Source organism: Anoplophora glabripennis, unplaced genomic scaffold, assembly GCF_000390285.2.
Source record: "Anoplophora glabripennis isolate ALB-LARVAE unplaced genomic scaffold, Agla_2.0 scaffold1681, whole genome shotgun sequence".
NCBI classification, from domain to species: domain Eukaryota; kingdom Metazoa; phylum Arthropoda; class Insecta; order Coleoptera; family Cerambycidae; genus Anoplophora; species Anoplophora glabripennis.
The window spans coordinates 20,785-37,634 of NW_019426059.1; the positions used below are offsets into that span (position 1 = coordinate 20,785).

At 33.6% G+C, this 16,850-nt stretch overlaps 1 protein-coding gene across 3 annotated transcripts; it reads right to left on the minus strand.

The window, feature by feature from the left end:
• Positions 1–2,215: 2,215 nt before the first annotated feature.
• On the minus strand, positions 2,216–16,417 carry LOC108916018 (chromobox protein homolog 3). 3 transcript variants are annotated; one of them, XM_018722201.1, is made up of 3 exons: positions 16,318–16,417; positions 15,859–16,174; positions 2,216–3,087 (listed from the first exon to the last, which is right to left on the minus strand). In XM_018722201.1, exons 2-3 carry the CDS (start codon positions 16,162–16,164, stop codon positions 2,473–2,475), a joined length of 921 nt encoding a protein of 306 aa, XP_018577717.1. In that variant the 5' UTR covers positions 16,165–16,174; positions 16,318–16,417; the 3' UTR covers positions 2,216–2,472. The 3 variants fall into 3 exon arrangements, with proteins under 3 accessions (XP_018577717.1, XP_018577719.1, XP_018577718.1); XM_018722203.1 differs by having other exon boundaries at positions 15,859–16,169; positions 16,318–16,415; XM_018722202.1 differs by having other exon boundaries at positions 16,314–16,407.
• Positions 16,418–16,850: the final 433 nt, after the last annotated feature.

The following is a 16,850-nucleotide window of genomic DNA, read 5'->3' on the forward strand; positions in this document are numbered from 1 at the left end:
GACATGCACGCGTGGAGGTGTGTTGGAGTGAAAGAGTACTATATATATATTCCCCTTTTCTGTGTTCAAAACGAGATTCAAAAATGAAGATTCCGGTCTTCCACACCACCTAATGAGGTTCTGAATGAGGCGCATTAGCTTTTTTATAGTGGTTCTTCGCTATACTCCACTGATGTTCCACAAACCATTCCATCTCAACTCCTTCGATTTCAACGTGATTATTGGCATTTGCTCTGGCATCGCGGACGCGATCTAATAGTACTGTACGCGTGGGCACGGAAAAAAATGTTTGAATCTCGTTTTGAACACAGGAAAGTAAGTAGTAAGTATATAGTACTTTTTCACTCCAACACACCTTGACGCATGCATGTCTCCGTAATCGGTCACTGAACACTCTTTTTTGATAAAAATAACCCAACTCCTGAAAACCGGTGCCGACCTTGTATGCGCCGTAGCGCAAAATCCTGATGGTAGATTTTTTTGTGCCCATTAGCTTTTTTGTTCGGGATGTTGAGAACTACCTTTTCCACCAAAAATTAGAGCTCCCGACTGAAACCACTTTTCCATATAAAAAGTGTGGAGTCCTTTCTATGGCCAGAACTATTTGCATACTTAAACCGCTTATTCTGAATTTTATTGAACATTATTGCTAATCTTTTTTTACACAGCTGGCCAATATTGGAGAATTTCTGCAGACTGAAATGATGCACCGCTTGCTGTGAGCATCTTATGATTTTGGGTCATAGTCCAGACGGTATCTGTTTCAGAGTCCATATTTGGATGAATTGTATATCCACGGAGATTTTTGGCTTTTTGGCTTTCACTAGAAATGAAAATTTTTCTATGCGCATAAAAAAAATGTGGGCGTAACTTTTGGCGGCACAAAATGTTAAAAAAATTCGAAAAATGTCATATTTTTCTTCCTATTTAATTATGTAGTTGATTTTAGGCGAAAATGGAACAGGAAAAAATGTTTGTAAAATCGAATTAATCACAATTATTGTAAAAATCAAAAAAATCGCCAAAAATGGGGTTAAAAAACATTACTTTTTAGGGAATTTTTTTGGGTCTTTAAGTTGGGTATAGAACCGTCATACTTGGCTCAAGAAAAGTTCATGTTACATAGAATCATCACAAAAAATTTCACCAAAATCGATTGTAGATTTTGCGTAATAATTTTGCAATCCAGATTTTGAAAAAAAATTGCAAATTTTCAAAATTTTGCACAGCAAAAACCAAGACCCTTAGATACTTGAAAATTTAATTACATATAGAAGGCCTCTCAAGCTAACAAACGGTTTTTGAAAAATTCGAATCCGTCAATTAGGAGAGCTCTGGCGCTTGTTTAAACTTTGGTCGAATGATTCATTCGATTTATAACTAGTCCTATTTTGTAAAATTTAATTAGAAACATTTTTTCCTCTTCCATTTTCGCCTAAAATCAATTCTTAGAAAGATACATAATTAAATAGGAAGAATATTAAGACATTTTTCGAATTTTTTTAACAACAAAAGTTAAGCCCACGTTTTTTTTTATGCGCATAGAAAAATTTTCATTTTTAGTCATATTTGAAAGCCAAAAGGCCAAAAATCTCCATGGATATACGATTCACCCAAACCAAAACAGATACCGCCTAGTCTATCATTTGAATCAACTGGTTTATATAACCCAATGTTCCCAATAGTTTATATATCGACTCGGAACTGCAAGAGGTCCACGTCAGCAAAAACAAAAATTGGGGGTGCTTGAGTTGTAAATCGGGGTCCATGAGAATGGAACCCATTTAGGTAGGTCGAGACCAAAATTCTGCCTTCCATAATTGGAATAATTCACATAACAGAGATAGTACCTACATAATATGTACTTACATAATACTTTCTTATAATAGGCATAAATGAAGAAAAATGTTTATATGAAACATGAAGATTTGTAGTTAGATTTGGAGAACTTTACGAGTCCATACCTTAATCATGGGAAAAGTCGAGATCGATGATGGGATCATTCTCCATCGACGGATCAAACCAATAACTTCATTGCTTTGAATTTTAATTAATGTTAATTGTTAGAATATTCTCTTGAATTCGACGTATTTCATTTTACTTATAAAATTATTGTTATACTTTTGTTAATGAAATTTCGTTATTGAAAAGTCATTATTTTCTTATATATCTGCTGAAGAATTATTATAAATTTAATAGTAAACAATTAAAAATATTAAATTTTACCATACAGATTTATTTGAAGATATTGAAAATAGAACTTAAAATATGTATTATTATAAAAGAAAATGCTTAGTGAATACAGTTCACTGAAAAAACAACGAAACAACTTATTTTAGACATACTAAAAGTCAGATTGTGCAATTATTTTTTGCACGTGTAAATTTATTTAACAAACGCTTATTGTTTAATATTTTGTGTCAAAACTTATACGTAAAAAAAAAACTACATATTTAAAATATACTCTATATACTAATTCGATTCTTCTGGTGTGTGCCAAGCTATTCTTTCCTCGTAGAACTTAATAACTACTTGCGGACATTTTATATTGGCTTCTTTTGCATAAACCAGGTCAGTGTCATCACTGCCTTTCCACTTCATTAGAAACATTAACTGACCAGTGGTGTCAGAGGCACCTATAATTTTCTCAGCCTCTAATCCCTTTTCAAAGGCAGATTTCTCTTTTTCTTTAATTTTACCTCCCTTTCTATCTTTCTTTATATCAACCACAGCTTCAGTTTTCTTTTTATCTTTTTTGGAAGTTTCCTCCTCATCTTCTGAATCGCCTTTTTTCTTATGCTTTTCATCATCATCAGAATCTTTTGACTTTTTCTTCCCTTTTTTTTCTTCAGTATCTACCTTCTTCTTTTTAGGTTTTTCATCCTCATCATCAGAATTATCAGATTCAACTTTTTTTGATTTTGGTGCCGATCTTTTTTTTCGTTTAGGCTTTTCTTCCTCTGAATCTGAATCATCTTTCTTTTTGTCTGTTTTCAAATCATCATCTGAATCGACATCAACACGCGACTTCTTTGATTTAGGCTCATCCTCTGGTTCTGGAGATGGTGAGTGACCCTTTGATTTTTTCTAAAAAAAAAAAAAGTTGAAAATATTTCTTTTAGTTAATAGAAGAAACGGCAAAATATTTATTTAGTATACATCTTAAAAACTGTTTTTTTTATCTACATGATGTATTAGTATATTATACAAGGTGTAACTTTAAGTGAGGGTCAGTTTTCTACAGGTATGAGGGTCATTCAAATATAAATGTGAATTTTTTTTATTATTGATAAAATTAAGTTCACAAAAAATTTCTGTTTCTACATAAACACTTTCCTTTGAAACACATTTTTCCCACCTGATTGGAAGCTCTTTGATTCCATCACTGTAGAAAGAAGGATCGCGGGTCGTTAGCTAGTTGCGCACAAACGCCTTCACCTCTGCATCACCAGAGAAACGCTGCTCTCCCAAAGCCTCTTTCAATGGCCCGAACATGTGATAATGACATGGGGACAGATCCGAACTGTAGGGTGGGTGTTCCGAGAGTTTTCCAGAACATTGCCCTCTATCTGACGTGTTTGGTTTGCCGTATGGAGGCGAGCATTATCGTGGAGCAAAATGACTTCCCTCATGGGTTGGCGGCATCTTTTGCTTCGATAAGCGACCCTAACCTGCTCAAAAAGTGTGCCGTAGTAACTAGCATTATTTGTTCTCTACTCATGTAGAAAATCCAGCAGAAGAATTCCTTTCGAGTCCCAAAAAACTGTAGCAAGAATACCCGCTGACGATCGTGTTCTGGCCTTGACTGGAGCGGCCTCTCCTTTCTTTCGCCATTCTATGCTCCCTTGCTTACTTTTGGGAGTATAATGGTGGACCCAAGTCTCATCACAGATCACTATACAGTCCAGAATAGCGTCCCCTTCAGTGCAGTACCATTGCAAATGCCATTGGCAGATGTCAAGACGGACATTCTTCTGTTCCTCCGAAAAAAGGAGGGCACCCTACAAGCCGACACTTTTGACAAACCAAGCTCATCACACTGATCTTCATTTCACATGTGATTTATGCGACTGTGAGGCGACAGTCGTTCTCCAGAAGGTCATAAACTGCTTGAATGCGTCCATCATTTCATTTTCCCTCTCTCGTCCTTAAGAGGAGACTTTGTTACAAAAAAAAACACAGGGGGTTGTGAGTGTTTTCATCGAACTACTGTCACAATCTCTGCAAATTTTCAGCAGGGTAGACCCCCTGTCAAAAATGTTATGATAATCCGTTGCGCAACAGATGGGCGTACTTCCTTCTCACTCATCTTTGCCACAACTTGGCTAACGGTCTTAGGGCCATTTCGACTACGATCCCCCACTCATCCTATCCCTACCAACATTCCCTGTCGATACCTGAGACGATTGGTGCCTTTCAAGGCATCCACCTCGACATTCTCGTTTCTATTTGAATCACCCTCGTAATACTAGTAGTACATGTTTCCCAGACCATCAATCTGAAGTTCTTTTTTTAAAATCCAATAGTCGTTATTATTCGTTTTTTAACTGCACTTAAATTACTGTTGCTACCCGAAAGTAGTTTAGTAAGTTGTATTAGTGCACATATCAGATATTACCTTTTTAAATCAACTTTAAGAGAGCGAAACTACAACAGAAAATAATTTAGTAAAAACAAACCGCTTTTACATGATTTAGCAATGTGTTATTTTAAAGTTACTGTATTTGGTTGTTGTCAATATAGACGAAGCACAGAACATTAAAAAAAATAAAAATTTAAATGAAAATTTTGGCATAACTAATATTGGTATGTAAACATGTTGCTAATTGCAAGTAAAACTAATTTATTTTAAAATTATTTTTGCTATTTTAAAAAATGTAACTAATGGAAAACAAACAAAAATCATTTTAAGTTTTTTAAATAAATTGTTATTAATTTTTTAAAGTGTACAGAATATGGTGTGAAATCTGGTTCTGTATGAAAGCATGACCAATAATTTCACAGTAGCATGTACTTGCTCATTGTTAAAACGATTGAAATATGATTTTATATGACAAGTAATGATAAACGAGTAAAAAACAAACTGTCGAAGTTAATTTGGCGAAACAAGAATGGTCGAATATGTCAGCACCTATTCATTTTGTTAGTTATTTTATTATTCAGTTTACGAGAAGGTGATTGTAGTATGGGGGGCAATTCCACGACTTTTTATGAGAAGTAATAGTTTTTCTGGAATTGAAATAGAATTTGTATAGTACACTGTAAAAATCAGATTACGTACTTATTTTTGTGTATTTTTTGCATCATTTATCATTATTTATTTATTACTGTTTGAGTTTTCTAATAATTTGTTAAGTACTGTTTCATAGTTTATCAAAGTATTCAATTTTTGTTTATGGAGATGAGGCTCCTGACAAACACCCACTTAATAAAAGTAACGCTCCAAAGAGCAATACCTCACGGCAGATGGTCTGGAAATTTGCTTTCTACTAAAATTTCTTACCTTCCTTTCAAATTATGTTACACCTTGTATACCAAAGTGCATTTTTTATAATGGTTTGACATAATGTCTAGATACCATATTATAATACACTCCAATAGCTTTGTTAGAAGGTTTCAAAGTGACACATTATTCAAAGTAACACATTACATCCTGACATTAGCAAAAATAGTAGAAACCGTATTTGTACAAAACTATTTTTAATTTCACTGGTAACTTGCGCCTATACACGATGTCAGTAAGTCTTACAGGTTACTAAAATGTGGTACCAAATGTTAGTAATTACCTAGTCTAAATATATATTTTTGGAATAGTTACAAAAGACTAGTGCTAATATTTAGTACTAAAATATATATTTACTCTAGGTAAGTACTAATATCCAGTACTAGATTCTAGTAACTTTTGTAACTTAATGGCATCATGTATATCCATCTTAAAAGTGAGCTATTCACATGGTGCCATTAGCTAGTTCACATACTTAACTAGAAAAATGTTCCTAATGTGGTCACGTGACAAGTCCATTTGTATTTTAAACTATATGTAAGACCTAAATAAGGTGTACTTTTAGAAAAATGCATCTTATCGTGTGCGCTAGAGGAATTAATTCACAGTTTAAAAGATAAATTAATAGATAATTCAAACAAAAGAATCCGCATAAGAGAATGGCTGAAAAGGAAAAACATTGACCATAATTTTTATTCTACATCTGCTATACACTAGAATCATTGTTAAATGGCAAGAAATCTACAACCCTAATAGCATCTCTGAAAGGTGAGACCTTAGAAGTTCTACAAACTTTAGCGAAAGTAGACATAATATTTATGACAACACTTAGAATTGAGATTTGGTTTACCAAGTACAGCTAAAAAGCAGGATCAAATGATCAAATGAGAGTTTACAACAGTATGTGGTCGATGTAAGCCATTTAATTCGCTTAGTGTATTCAACAGCACAATAGCTAGCAGTCCCAGTATTTATTGAAGGAGTTTGAGAGTGCAAAACAAAGCAAGCCCTATGATTAACCAGGTGTAAGATAATATCCAGGAGACATACCAGGATGAAGTAAATGATTCCCAGGGACCAAGATGACAGTGAACCAGTAAGCAGCAAATGTTCCAAATACAGTACAGAGTAAAATATTATTATTATTATTATTATTATTACTTATTGATCATAAATAGTAGCAGTATGGAAATGATGTTGGCCGAGATGAGAAGTCAACTAAGTGATGGACCTGTTAAAACTTTTACTCACCGAGAGGCACTTAAATGTTGGAATTATGGTGAGAAAGGGCGTGTTAAATTAAGGTCCAAAGACAAAAGGGCAGCCCCTGTTCGACAAGTGGTAGAGGAAGATCATGAAAACTAAAATCAGTCAAGTTTCAAACGGCAGAAACTGGTCTGGTACTATCAAGCCTATACCTACAAAAATTAGTTTCCCGGTTGCGTCCAAAGAACACAAGTTTAATAGTATATGGCAAAGTGTGTAGCCAGGATTGTCACACACACGATAATAGATTACTGATTCTCATCACTAATGTGAAGTCGAATATTCTTAGGCACTGCAAAATAAGACCGACGACCAAAAGGTTTCTACTGAAGTTTGTACTTTTGTGGCCAATATTGTTAATGACACGATATTGAGCTTAGGACTAATCTAAATCTACAAGGGTGTGTCATTATTATTGGGCAAGATGAATTAATAATGTCACCGCCATTATATCATGATCAAGTAGGAAGAGTAACTTTAACTGAAGATGTTTTACTCTCAGGTTTATCTGAATCTGCAGATGATGACGAAGTAAAGCCAATTGAACTCGATTTGGAAAATAAAAATTTCAATCAAAAAGGATTACTGGTAGCTTTAACACAGAAGCAAGATTTGACTTATGTTGATTTATAAATTTAAAAGCACAAGGTCTTAAGAAAAAATGTGGTGATTTTGGAAAATGTCAGTCTATATCATGTACCAAGTGTGAAGAAACCCTGACAAAATCCAGTCCTATACAAGGTGGAGTTCCTGCCAACCTGAAGATATTGGAAGAAGAAAAATCTTTTAAATCTCTATCTGAAGATGAAATGGGAAGAACAAAATCAACACACACACAGGGAGTTCACAGGTAGTGTTAGTCAATGTTCCCTCTAATTTTTTCGCTGACTGCGCAGTATAAAAGTATATGGGAGCAAAAATGTTGAAAACATATGTAATAGTGTACAAGCAGGGAGGGGGTGTTCTGTGCCTATGTTTGAAAATATTGAACCATTGTGTGCAAAATACAAAAATGGCTGTGCAATTTTTGAAACATTAGTGCCCGGCCGCGCCCCCGCCCAGCTTAGAGAGAACTTTGGTGTTAGTCACCAAGAGAAATGGTTCTACCAGATTTTGTATGAACTATAGAAAGGTAAATGGCATAACAAGAAAGACAGTTATCCTCTACCTAGAATGAACACTATAGACACCCTGGCAAGTACAAAATGTTTCTCTATGTTAGATCTCAAAAATTACTACTGGTAAGTAAAATCAATCCAAAGAACAAAGAAAATACTACTTTCTCTACTAGCACAGCTTTGTAGCAGTTCAATATCATGACGTTTGGCCTCTGCAATGCTCCAGCCATTTTTAAGAGACTCATGAAGACTGTATTAAAAGTATTTACCTGGAAAATATGTCTTATATACCTCAATGACGTGATTATATTGGACTAAACCAGGGGTCGGCAAGTAATTTTGGGTAGGGTCCGGATACTTTTGAAAATTTTTAACGAGGTCCAAAAAAAATTCATATTATTTTTTTTATTTTAATTTGGACTCAAATTTAATCTGCTTACTAACCATTCAGAACTCACACACTCACACAATTGTAAAAAACTAGAAAAAATGATAAGATTGGCACTTAAACGTAAAAAACATTTTTTAAATAATTTATTTGAGTCATTTATACTTTCAAAAAATTTTTGGCGGTCTAATATTTTACCTTCCGCGGTCCAGATCTGGACCGCTGTCCGCCAGTTGCCGACCCTTGCACTTGACATTTGAAGGACACGTGAAATATATCGAGGATGTTTTAAAGAAGACTAGAGGTAACCTGAAATTAAGTACAGGCTGGTCCATTTTCGATGGGAGTTCAGGGTATTTCAGAAACTACTAAAGATATGATAAATCTGACACCACGTTCTCGAGCTCGATTTTCATGGCAAACTCGACTGTCAGATCGGAAATTTGCTATTTTCATTTGTTTCTGAGTTACAGGGCGTTTCTCGTTATTGTGACACTTTTTAACATGTCTGTATCTCAGCTGTTAAATAAGTTAGAGTTAAAGTAAAAACTGCTCAAGACTAATTCTTTGGCGTAGAATTGAATGCCGGTATTAGATTTTTGGTAGATCTTAAGATTTAGGAGTTATGACCCAAAATTATATTTTTTTAAATGGAAATCGTAGCTGACCATGGCCTAAAAAAATAGAGATTTTTTTTCCGCTTTTCAGCAATATATCACATGCTATAGTTATTTTTACAAACACAGGAGATACGGGGTGTTTCATATATAAATTATATTTTTTTTTCCTTTTTAATATGACCGGCTATGAAAATACAGATAAAACTATAATTCTTACTTTTACAAAAATCATATCTGTTGTAAAAATATGACATTTATTTTAAATGCACAACATATACTCGTGTGATAATATAATACTAACGAAATTTTAGGAGATACGTGGATAGGAACAAACGGACCGATCAGATGGCCAGCTAGGTTATCTGATATGAGTCTGTTGGACTTTTTCCTTTGAGGTTTTCTAAAAGACATTATATTTAAAATTCCTTTTAATAATATTTCAAATACCTATACATTTAATGAATGCTACCCGAAGCGATGCCAGATGTGTGAAATATGTGACAGTTGAGGGACGGCAATTTGAACATTTAGCTATCATTTTTGAAAGTTTTTATTGATGTAGGTACTTACTATTGTTTAATTTAAGTTTAATATTGTAACTTCAGTTGAAGTGGAATACAAATTTGAAAACTCTGTCTTTTCTTATCTGTAATATATATTTTAAATAAACGTCATATTTTTACAACAGATATGAGTTTTGTAAAAGTAAGAATTATAGTTTTGTATGTATTTTCATAGCCAGCCATGTTAAAATGTAAAAAAGGATCGAATTTATATATAAAACGCCCCGTATCTTCTGTGTTTAGAAAAATAACTATAGCATGTGGTATATTGCTGAAAAGCAAAAAAAAATCTCCATTTTTTAGGTCATAACCAGCTACGATTTCCATTTAAAAAATTATAACTTTGGGTCATAACTCCGGAATCTTAAGACCTACTAAAAATCTAATACCGGCATTCAATTTTACGCCAAAGAATTAGTCTTGAGCAGTTTTCACTTTAACTCTAACTTATTTAACAGCTGAGATACAGTCATGTTCAAAAGTGTCACAATAACGAGAAACGCCCTGTAACTCAAAAACAAATGAAGATAGCAAATTTCTAATTTGACAGTCGAGTTTGCCATGAAAATCGAGCTCGAGAACGTGGTGTCAGATTTATCATATCTTTAGTAGTTTCTGAGATACCCTGAAATCCCATCGAAAATGGACCAGCCTGTACAGCTTCTTTCAAAGAGAAATCACATAACTGGGTTATGTAATATCAGCAAATGGTACTAAGACATGAAGCTAAAGCTACCCGCCACACAGAACCCGCCAAACAGTGCCGTATTATGCGGTGAGGCCCCAAAAAATTTTGTTCATTATACGAAGCTTAAAACCGTGTATTAAATATAAAATAATCAAAATGTATCGGAAGTAGTACTTTCCCGCCGAAAACAAACGGAATGGGCATTAAATAAACAATTATAGTCGATAATTGCAAGGAAGCAACTTTATGACAAGAATCGATATAACTTTTTACGCAATTATTATTGACCAGTGAAACTTGCAGGGATTGTTCTTCTTACATCTAAGAGGTGATCCGAAGTGAGAAAGCCGTGGCACAAATGTTATAAACAAATTCGGGCCTTAATTGCAAAATAGCCCGCATATACGGGTTTTGCTACTTCAATTACATGAAACTTTTTAGAAAATTATGAATGGCAAGCGAAACTTGCGGGAGGTCTTCTTCTTACATTTAGAAAGTCATCTACCGTAAGGACTTCCTGGCACAAAAATTATAAATAAACAAATTCGCGCCTTAGTTGCATAATAACTTGCAGAGATTTTCCTTCTTACATCTAAGCATTTAAAGCAAAGATAAGTAGTGGCACAAAAGTTATAAATAAACTATTTCACGGCTTAGTTGCAAAATAGCCCGAATATACGGGTTTCGCTACTTCAATTACATCAAACTTTTTATAAAATTATGATTGGCAAACAAAACTTGCTGAAGGTCTTCTTACATTTAGGTTAATAAATGCAATGAGTTTTGCTACATTGTAAATTTTTATACAAAATAAAAATTCTCTACATACGAGTACAGCGTAGGGTTTAGAAGGTTTATGGGCTGCAACTTTAAATCCAAAATTTACCCCTTCTTAGATTTCTTTATCGCTAGTATTAGATTTTTATTTCAAAAAGTTTCACATTCCATACCCCGGTTCTTGGAATAAAATGGTTTTAAAATTTTGCATTCAGATTAAAAAGTCACGCCAGGTACACTTCGGTCGATGTAAATTATAGAATTTCATTGAAAAAAATGTGTTGCTGCATTAAATAATGAAATTTAATATATTTTTTTTAAAACAAAGAACTTGTCTTTGTCTCCTAATTTTAATGATAGGTCGTTACAAAATAACCACTAAATTATTAAAAACAAAAAAAAATCTATATTTACAACATTTAAGTCCTTAGTTTGAAGCAATGAATTACTAATATCATAAAGTAACAATCATTCCTTAAAGTTTCGATGTCCAAAAAATAATATTAAAAAAAGTTAGAGATTTATGCAAACTGTAAGCAAAAAATTATTTGAATACATAGTTACTTGCAACTTAGCACATAAAATTATTTATATTTTGTGCCAGAAGTTTCAGGTTTTGTCACACCTTTGATTTAAAAAGAACAACACTGAAAAGATTCAATAATAACTATGAAATATCATAGCAGTTTAAGCACTTTTAAAACGTAAAATACATGCTATTGTTAATATATCTCTCGTACAGCGACCTTCTTATTGCAGATTCGTTCTTGAATTTAAAAAAAATCCACAGTGGTTTTATAAAATAATAATATTACAAATACTTGCAAAAATTTAATGCGGCTTCGACAAAAAAGTAGGTACTTTTTGTCATAAAGACACATATTTGTAAATTTATAAATTTTGCTACAACCTGATTTAAATGATTTCTACGATTTTTAAATACAAAATTCATGAAATTTTTACTAACAAATAATAATCCTTTAAAAGTTATAGCGGTTTAAATTCCATCTTTGGCTTATATCACTCATTAGATGTAATAAGAATCTCCGAGAGTTTTGTTGGCCAATCATAATTACAGGAGGTTTGTTAGGATTCACAGATCTTGCTAGATCATTACACTGACTCACTGAAAATGTTCAATTCTATGATTGGACTTCAAAATGTCAGCAGACATTTGAGAAACTCAAAGAAACTTTAAATTCCAGCAACATTAAACTGGTGAGGAATTCATAGTTACTAGCAACACTGAAAGTGGAGGAATCATCACAGATCCAGGATAAAAAAAGGTACCTAATAGCCTACTTCAGCAAGGCATTATCAAAATTCTAGACTTTATATTGGAATTATAGAAAAAAGTGGATACACAGTATCCTACAGTGGAGTTAAGACAAATTTTTATAAACTAATTTCTAAAATATAAACAGATATAAGTACACAATAGCTGGTAAAAATAGCTCTGTTGTTAGATACTTTGAATCCTCTTTTAACAACTAAAATCCTTTGTAAAATGTCTATGTCATACATAGTATTAATTATATAATTGCCATTCCGGCATTTTATTTGAAGGAGCATAATTAATAGCTCTCAACCAGTGTTCAAAGAGCTATTTACATTTATTGAAAAACGATGCCTTGAACTAAATTTATTTTAACATCCAAGCACAAAGAATTTTTTTTTGTTTTTTCTATTTCATAAAGAAAAATTACTCAGATACTTAAATAATTCAATATTATAAAAGAACACTAAAAAAATAACTACAATACAGGGTGATTCACAACTTATCCAAAAAAATTTGGGAATAGATGCGGCATGAGAAATGGAGTCAATATTGTAAAAAAATTTTTTGTAAAATCCTGTTTTCGAGAAAAAAATTATTGAAGTTATAGTACATTCAACCACTACAAACATAGCTGGACAACTGTAGTCTCTAGCGTCATTCGCAATACGCCTGGAAAGCCACGTGGCCTCAGCAACTCCGAATACTGAAATCCGATTTTGCAAACGTCGTTGTGATAGTATTTACCTGTTATCTGTGGTGTTTACAATAGTATTTTAGTAGTTAGTGTCAAAAATGGTTTGCGAAGCATTTGTGTTAAGGTGAAACAAGACAACATTATTTGTGTTAGTTCGTAGAAAGTGAGTAAGATGGGCCCAAATGTGTTTACACATTGATGGATAAGATTTTGAACAATTGTTGTAACATCGGGTATGTCAGATGATTTTATTATTTAAAAACACAAATTAATTTTATTAATTAATAAAGGCAAAAGCAGTTGAATTTGCCGATATAAAATAGGTGCTATAAAATTCTATTTATTTCTTTCCTTGAGAAAGTTTTTGTCCGTTTTTATCACACCGCCATGCCGGTCTCATTGGCGAGGTCAGGTTTTACAGTGGACCAGTTTCAAGTGCCGTGCAAATCATTTTTGAACTGCTATCTTTGATTTTTTCTTTACAAGATTGTATTTGTGAGGGTCCCCTGTACATCCAGAATTTTTTTTTTTTTGGATAAGTTCTGAATCACCCTGTATTATACACATCACAGCTGTCACTGAAATAATATTGAGTTGATTTAAAATTTAATTTTAATAAAGTAAGATAAAGTGTTACAGCACACCTGGTGATTGTAGTAAGAAACAGGATTAGCGACAGGTTATTTGAGAAACAAATTCAAATCACTCTCACATATTATTAATAACTTATTCTTTCTATTCTTTAGGTTAAGAACCTATTAAAGTGAGAAAAAACATTTATATACAATTAATATCTACCTTTTTTACTTTATTTTAAACACATTAAGCTAATTCAAACAAATTCATTTTTTTTTTAAATCTTATCACATGAAGTCAAACAATGTTCTTCGATATCAGGTATCGAGATATGCAAAATATATCTAATCTTACAGACAAGACTCCTAACTACTGATATTGCAGAAAACAACTACTCTGGGCTATATGCCACAACTAGTATTGAATTACACCAATATCAAATGAAGTTGTTAAATGATACAATCGTTCAAAGAAACATTCTGTATTCTGGCTGTCCTATTATCACCCTTGAGTGACTGTATTATTTAATAATTTCAATATATCAAGTATGTATTTTTGTATTAATTATCTTTAGATTCGGAGCTTTATCATCAAAAATAATAGACGGTACTGTACAAAATAGTGACCAATACAATGAAAAAAACTTCTAAATTAATAAATTTCCACTGAAATAATGGAAAGTTTAAAATAGAAATTTATAAGAAAATATAGTTAAAACTACATAGAACGTTGGAGCAATTTAATAGGATAATTGAGCATAGGGGCCCTTTCAAGGGAATCGGCACGAGATCAACTTCAAAGGTCATTAAGGGCTCAAAAACGTATTTTAAAAAAATAATGTTAACAAAAGTCACATTTTTCGGTGTTGAATTAAAATCCGCAATACAAAAATATACTAATTTATTTAAACAAAACGGACTTCCGGTCCATATTGGCTACTTCCAGTCAGAACGGGAAGTTGAAAACATCTTTAATCAATCGGGCAAGGTCCATTTGTATTAATGAAACGTAATTTTACAAAAATGAATTATTGCTGTATTCTTAATATGCAGCGTAAGGGGAAAAAATCAACTTTCAATGGCCGTAGGTCCAAAACAAAGGACTTTCAGACTTTGTGCCCATTGAGCGATCAGAACTATCACATAGCAGTTTAAAAAATTTTACTGAAAGCCACTTTCCGTAAGGCTCTTTATACAAAAAATAATAACAACATAGTACCCACTTCAAAATAATGAAGGTTATACTCTTCAAACTTTGTGCAAAATTACAAGTCATTAGAGATGGGTAACTCAGTACTGCGTTGCGTTATTGCGCTGAAGCAATGGCCTGCGCCACTGCGCTGATACCAAAATTATTATTGCGTTGACGCAATTGAGTTACACCGACACCGCACCACACTTTTGAGTCAAACACGGAGTCATGCGCCGTACCCCGACAGACAAAGCCGAATGAAACACGTCATCACGTCAAAAGATTCAACTCTCTATTGGGTATTTACAAAACCAAGAATTTGAGAAGAAAAGAACACATTATAATATGTATATCCGATCTACCGAAATAATGTTAAAACGTTATATTAGGAGTAATACTTTTGAAAATAATATTATAGGACGAAAAATAGCGTGACGTATGAAATAACATGACTATTATTATGATAAAATGGAATATATACTTGGGGGTTGGGGGATTGTCATCATATGTTTGTCACTGTCTCTGCGTGTTGTGTAAAATATAGTATAGTTTCAACTTAAGGACTCGATGGCTCAGTGTAATTATAATGAAGCCAGTACGAGTGGGGGTAGACGACGCCTGCGTTATTTAAAATTTTTAATTACAGTTATGTGAAAAATTATGCATTTTAATTTTTAACTTTTATTGAAAAAACAGAAACAAAATAATAATCCTTTTATACAAAAATAATTAACGAGAACTTTCTTGTTATTTAAATCAGTATTTGTTATTTAAATTATAATTTAGGAATATTATTCGAGATATTTTTTCAAGATTGTCCAGCGTCACAGCACTGAGCAGTGAGCTGAGCTGATGAAGCTGTAGCGAGTCACGCGTCGGGTGGTGTAGTGGTGATATGACACCGCTGCGCTTTGCGCTAGGTGCGTCATCCGCCAGTTGAACCAATATTGCGTTATAACGCAATTGAGTTAACGCAGTGGGTTAACGCACAAGTGTACGCTTGAGTTAGTGTATCTACGCAGGAAATTTTGCTGCGTTACCCATCTCTACAAATCATGTCAGTTTATAAGAATAATCTTCCCGCTTTGCCATCGTATATTATACTGTCAAACTGACACTGTGCAACAAGTTATTTATGTATAATCTATTACTTTGAACCACTTATAGTATTACTACTGGAAATACGTTAAATTACCTTTTTGTCTTTATCAGTTTTAGATGATGATGTGTTAGAGTCTAACGATGATGTTGAGTTTTCTCTTTGCCGTTTCTTCTCTTTTCCAGAGGCTTTTGCTTTTTGTTTTCGGTTTTTTTCAAATTCAGCAATAAGTTCTGGACAATCCAGGTTATCTTCAGGTTCCCAGGTATTATCATCTTCAGAATAACCTTTCCACTTTAAAAAATATTCAACTTTCCCATTTACCACTCTGCGATCTATAATTTTCTCAACAGAATATTCCTCCTCCTCACTTTCAACCTCTTCTACTTTTTTCTTTCCCATTTCACCTTTTCTAACAAACATAAACTATAAGATAGGAGGTATTTTTGTAGGTGTATGAACATAAAATCCATGCAGGTTTATTACAAAATATATACCAACACGAACAGTATAAAATAATGCATATATTAAAAATATATATAATGATATACCTACTACAAATAATATAAGATAGAAAAGAACTACAACCAAACACAAATACGCGTACACGTACTTAAATGGCGGATGAATAAAGCGGTAAGTCATAAAACGTGAAGAAAATGACACAAAACACAAAAGCGGTTACTTATGGGGTCTTTTCGGAACCTTACCTGACTCGCTAAGGACGATTTCGATTTACATGAACTTTTGCACTCGCGCCATTATTCTATGGCTAGAAATTGGCCTCAATGATTTGGGATCGAGGGGGATTATCCCTCTTTATCCTGCCTCATCTCGTGTAGGCCTGGACAGCCTTCGTAGGTGGGCCCCATCCGTCGTCTACCCCGACCGCAAATGCGGCCGGTGTAGGCGCTTTGTGGGACCTCCTTTTGTCCTGGCTGGGCCCCGCCGGCTAGGGCCCTTTCTTCTGGCGCTCTTCTTGCTTCGCCGGCTCGTCTGTGTAAACCCCGGGGGTAGTGTCATGTTTATGTGTGGTATGGTTGGGTAGGGTAGTGCGGCTATGCAGCCTGGGATGCGCTTTGCTAAGG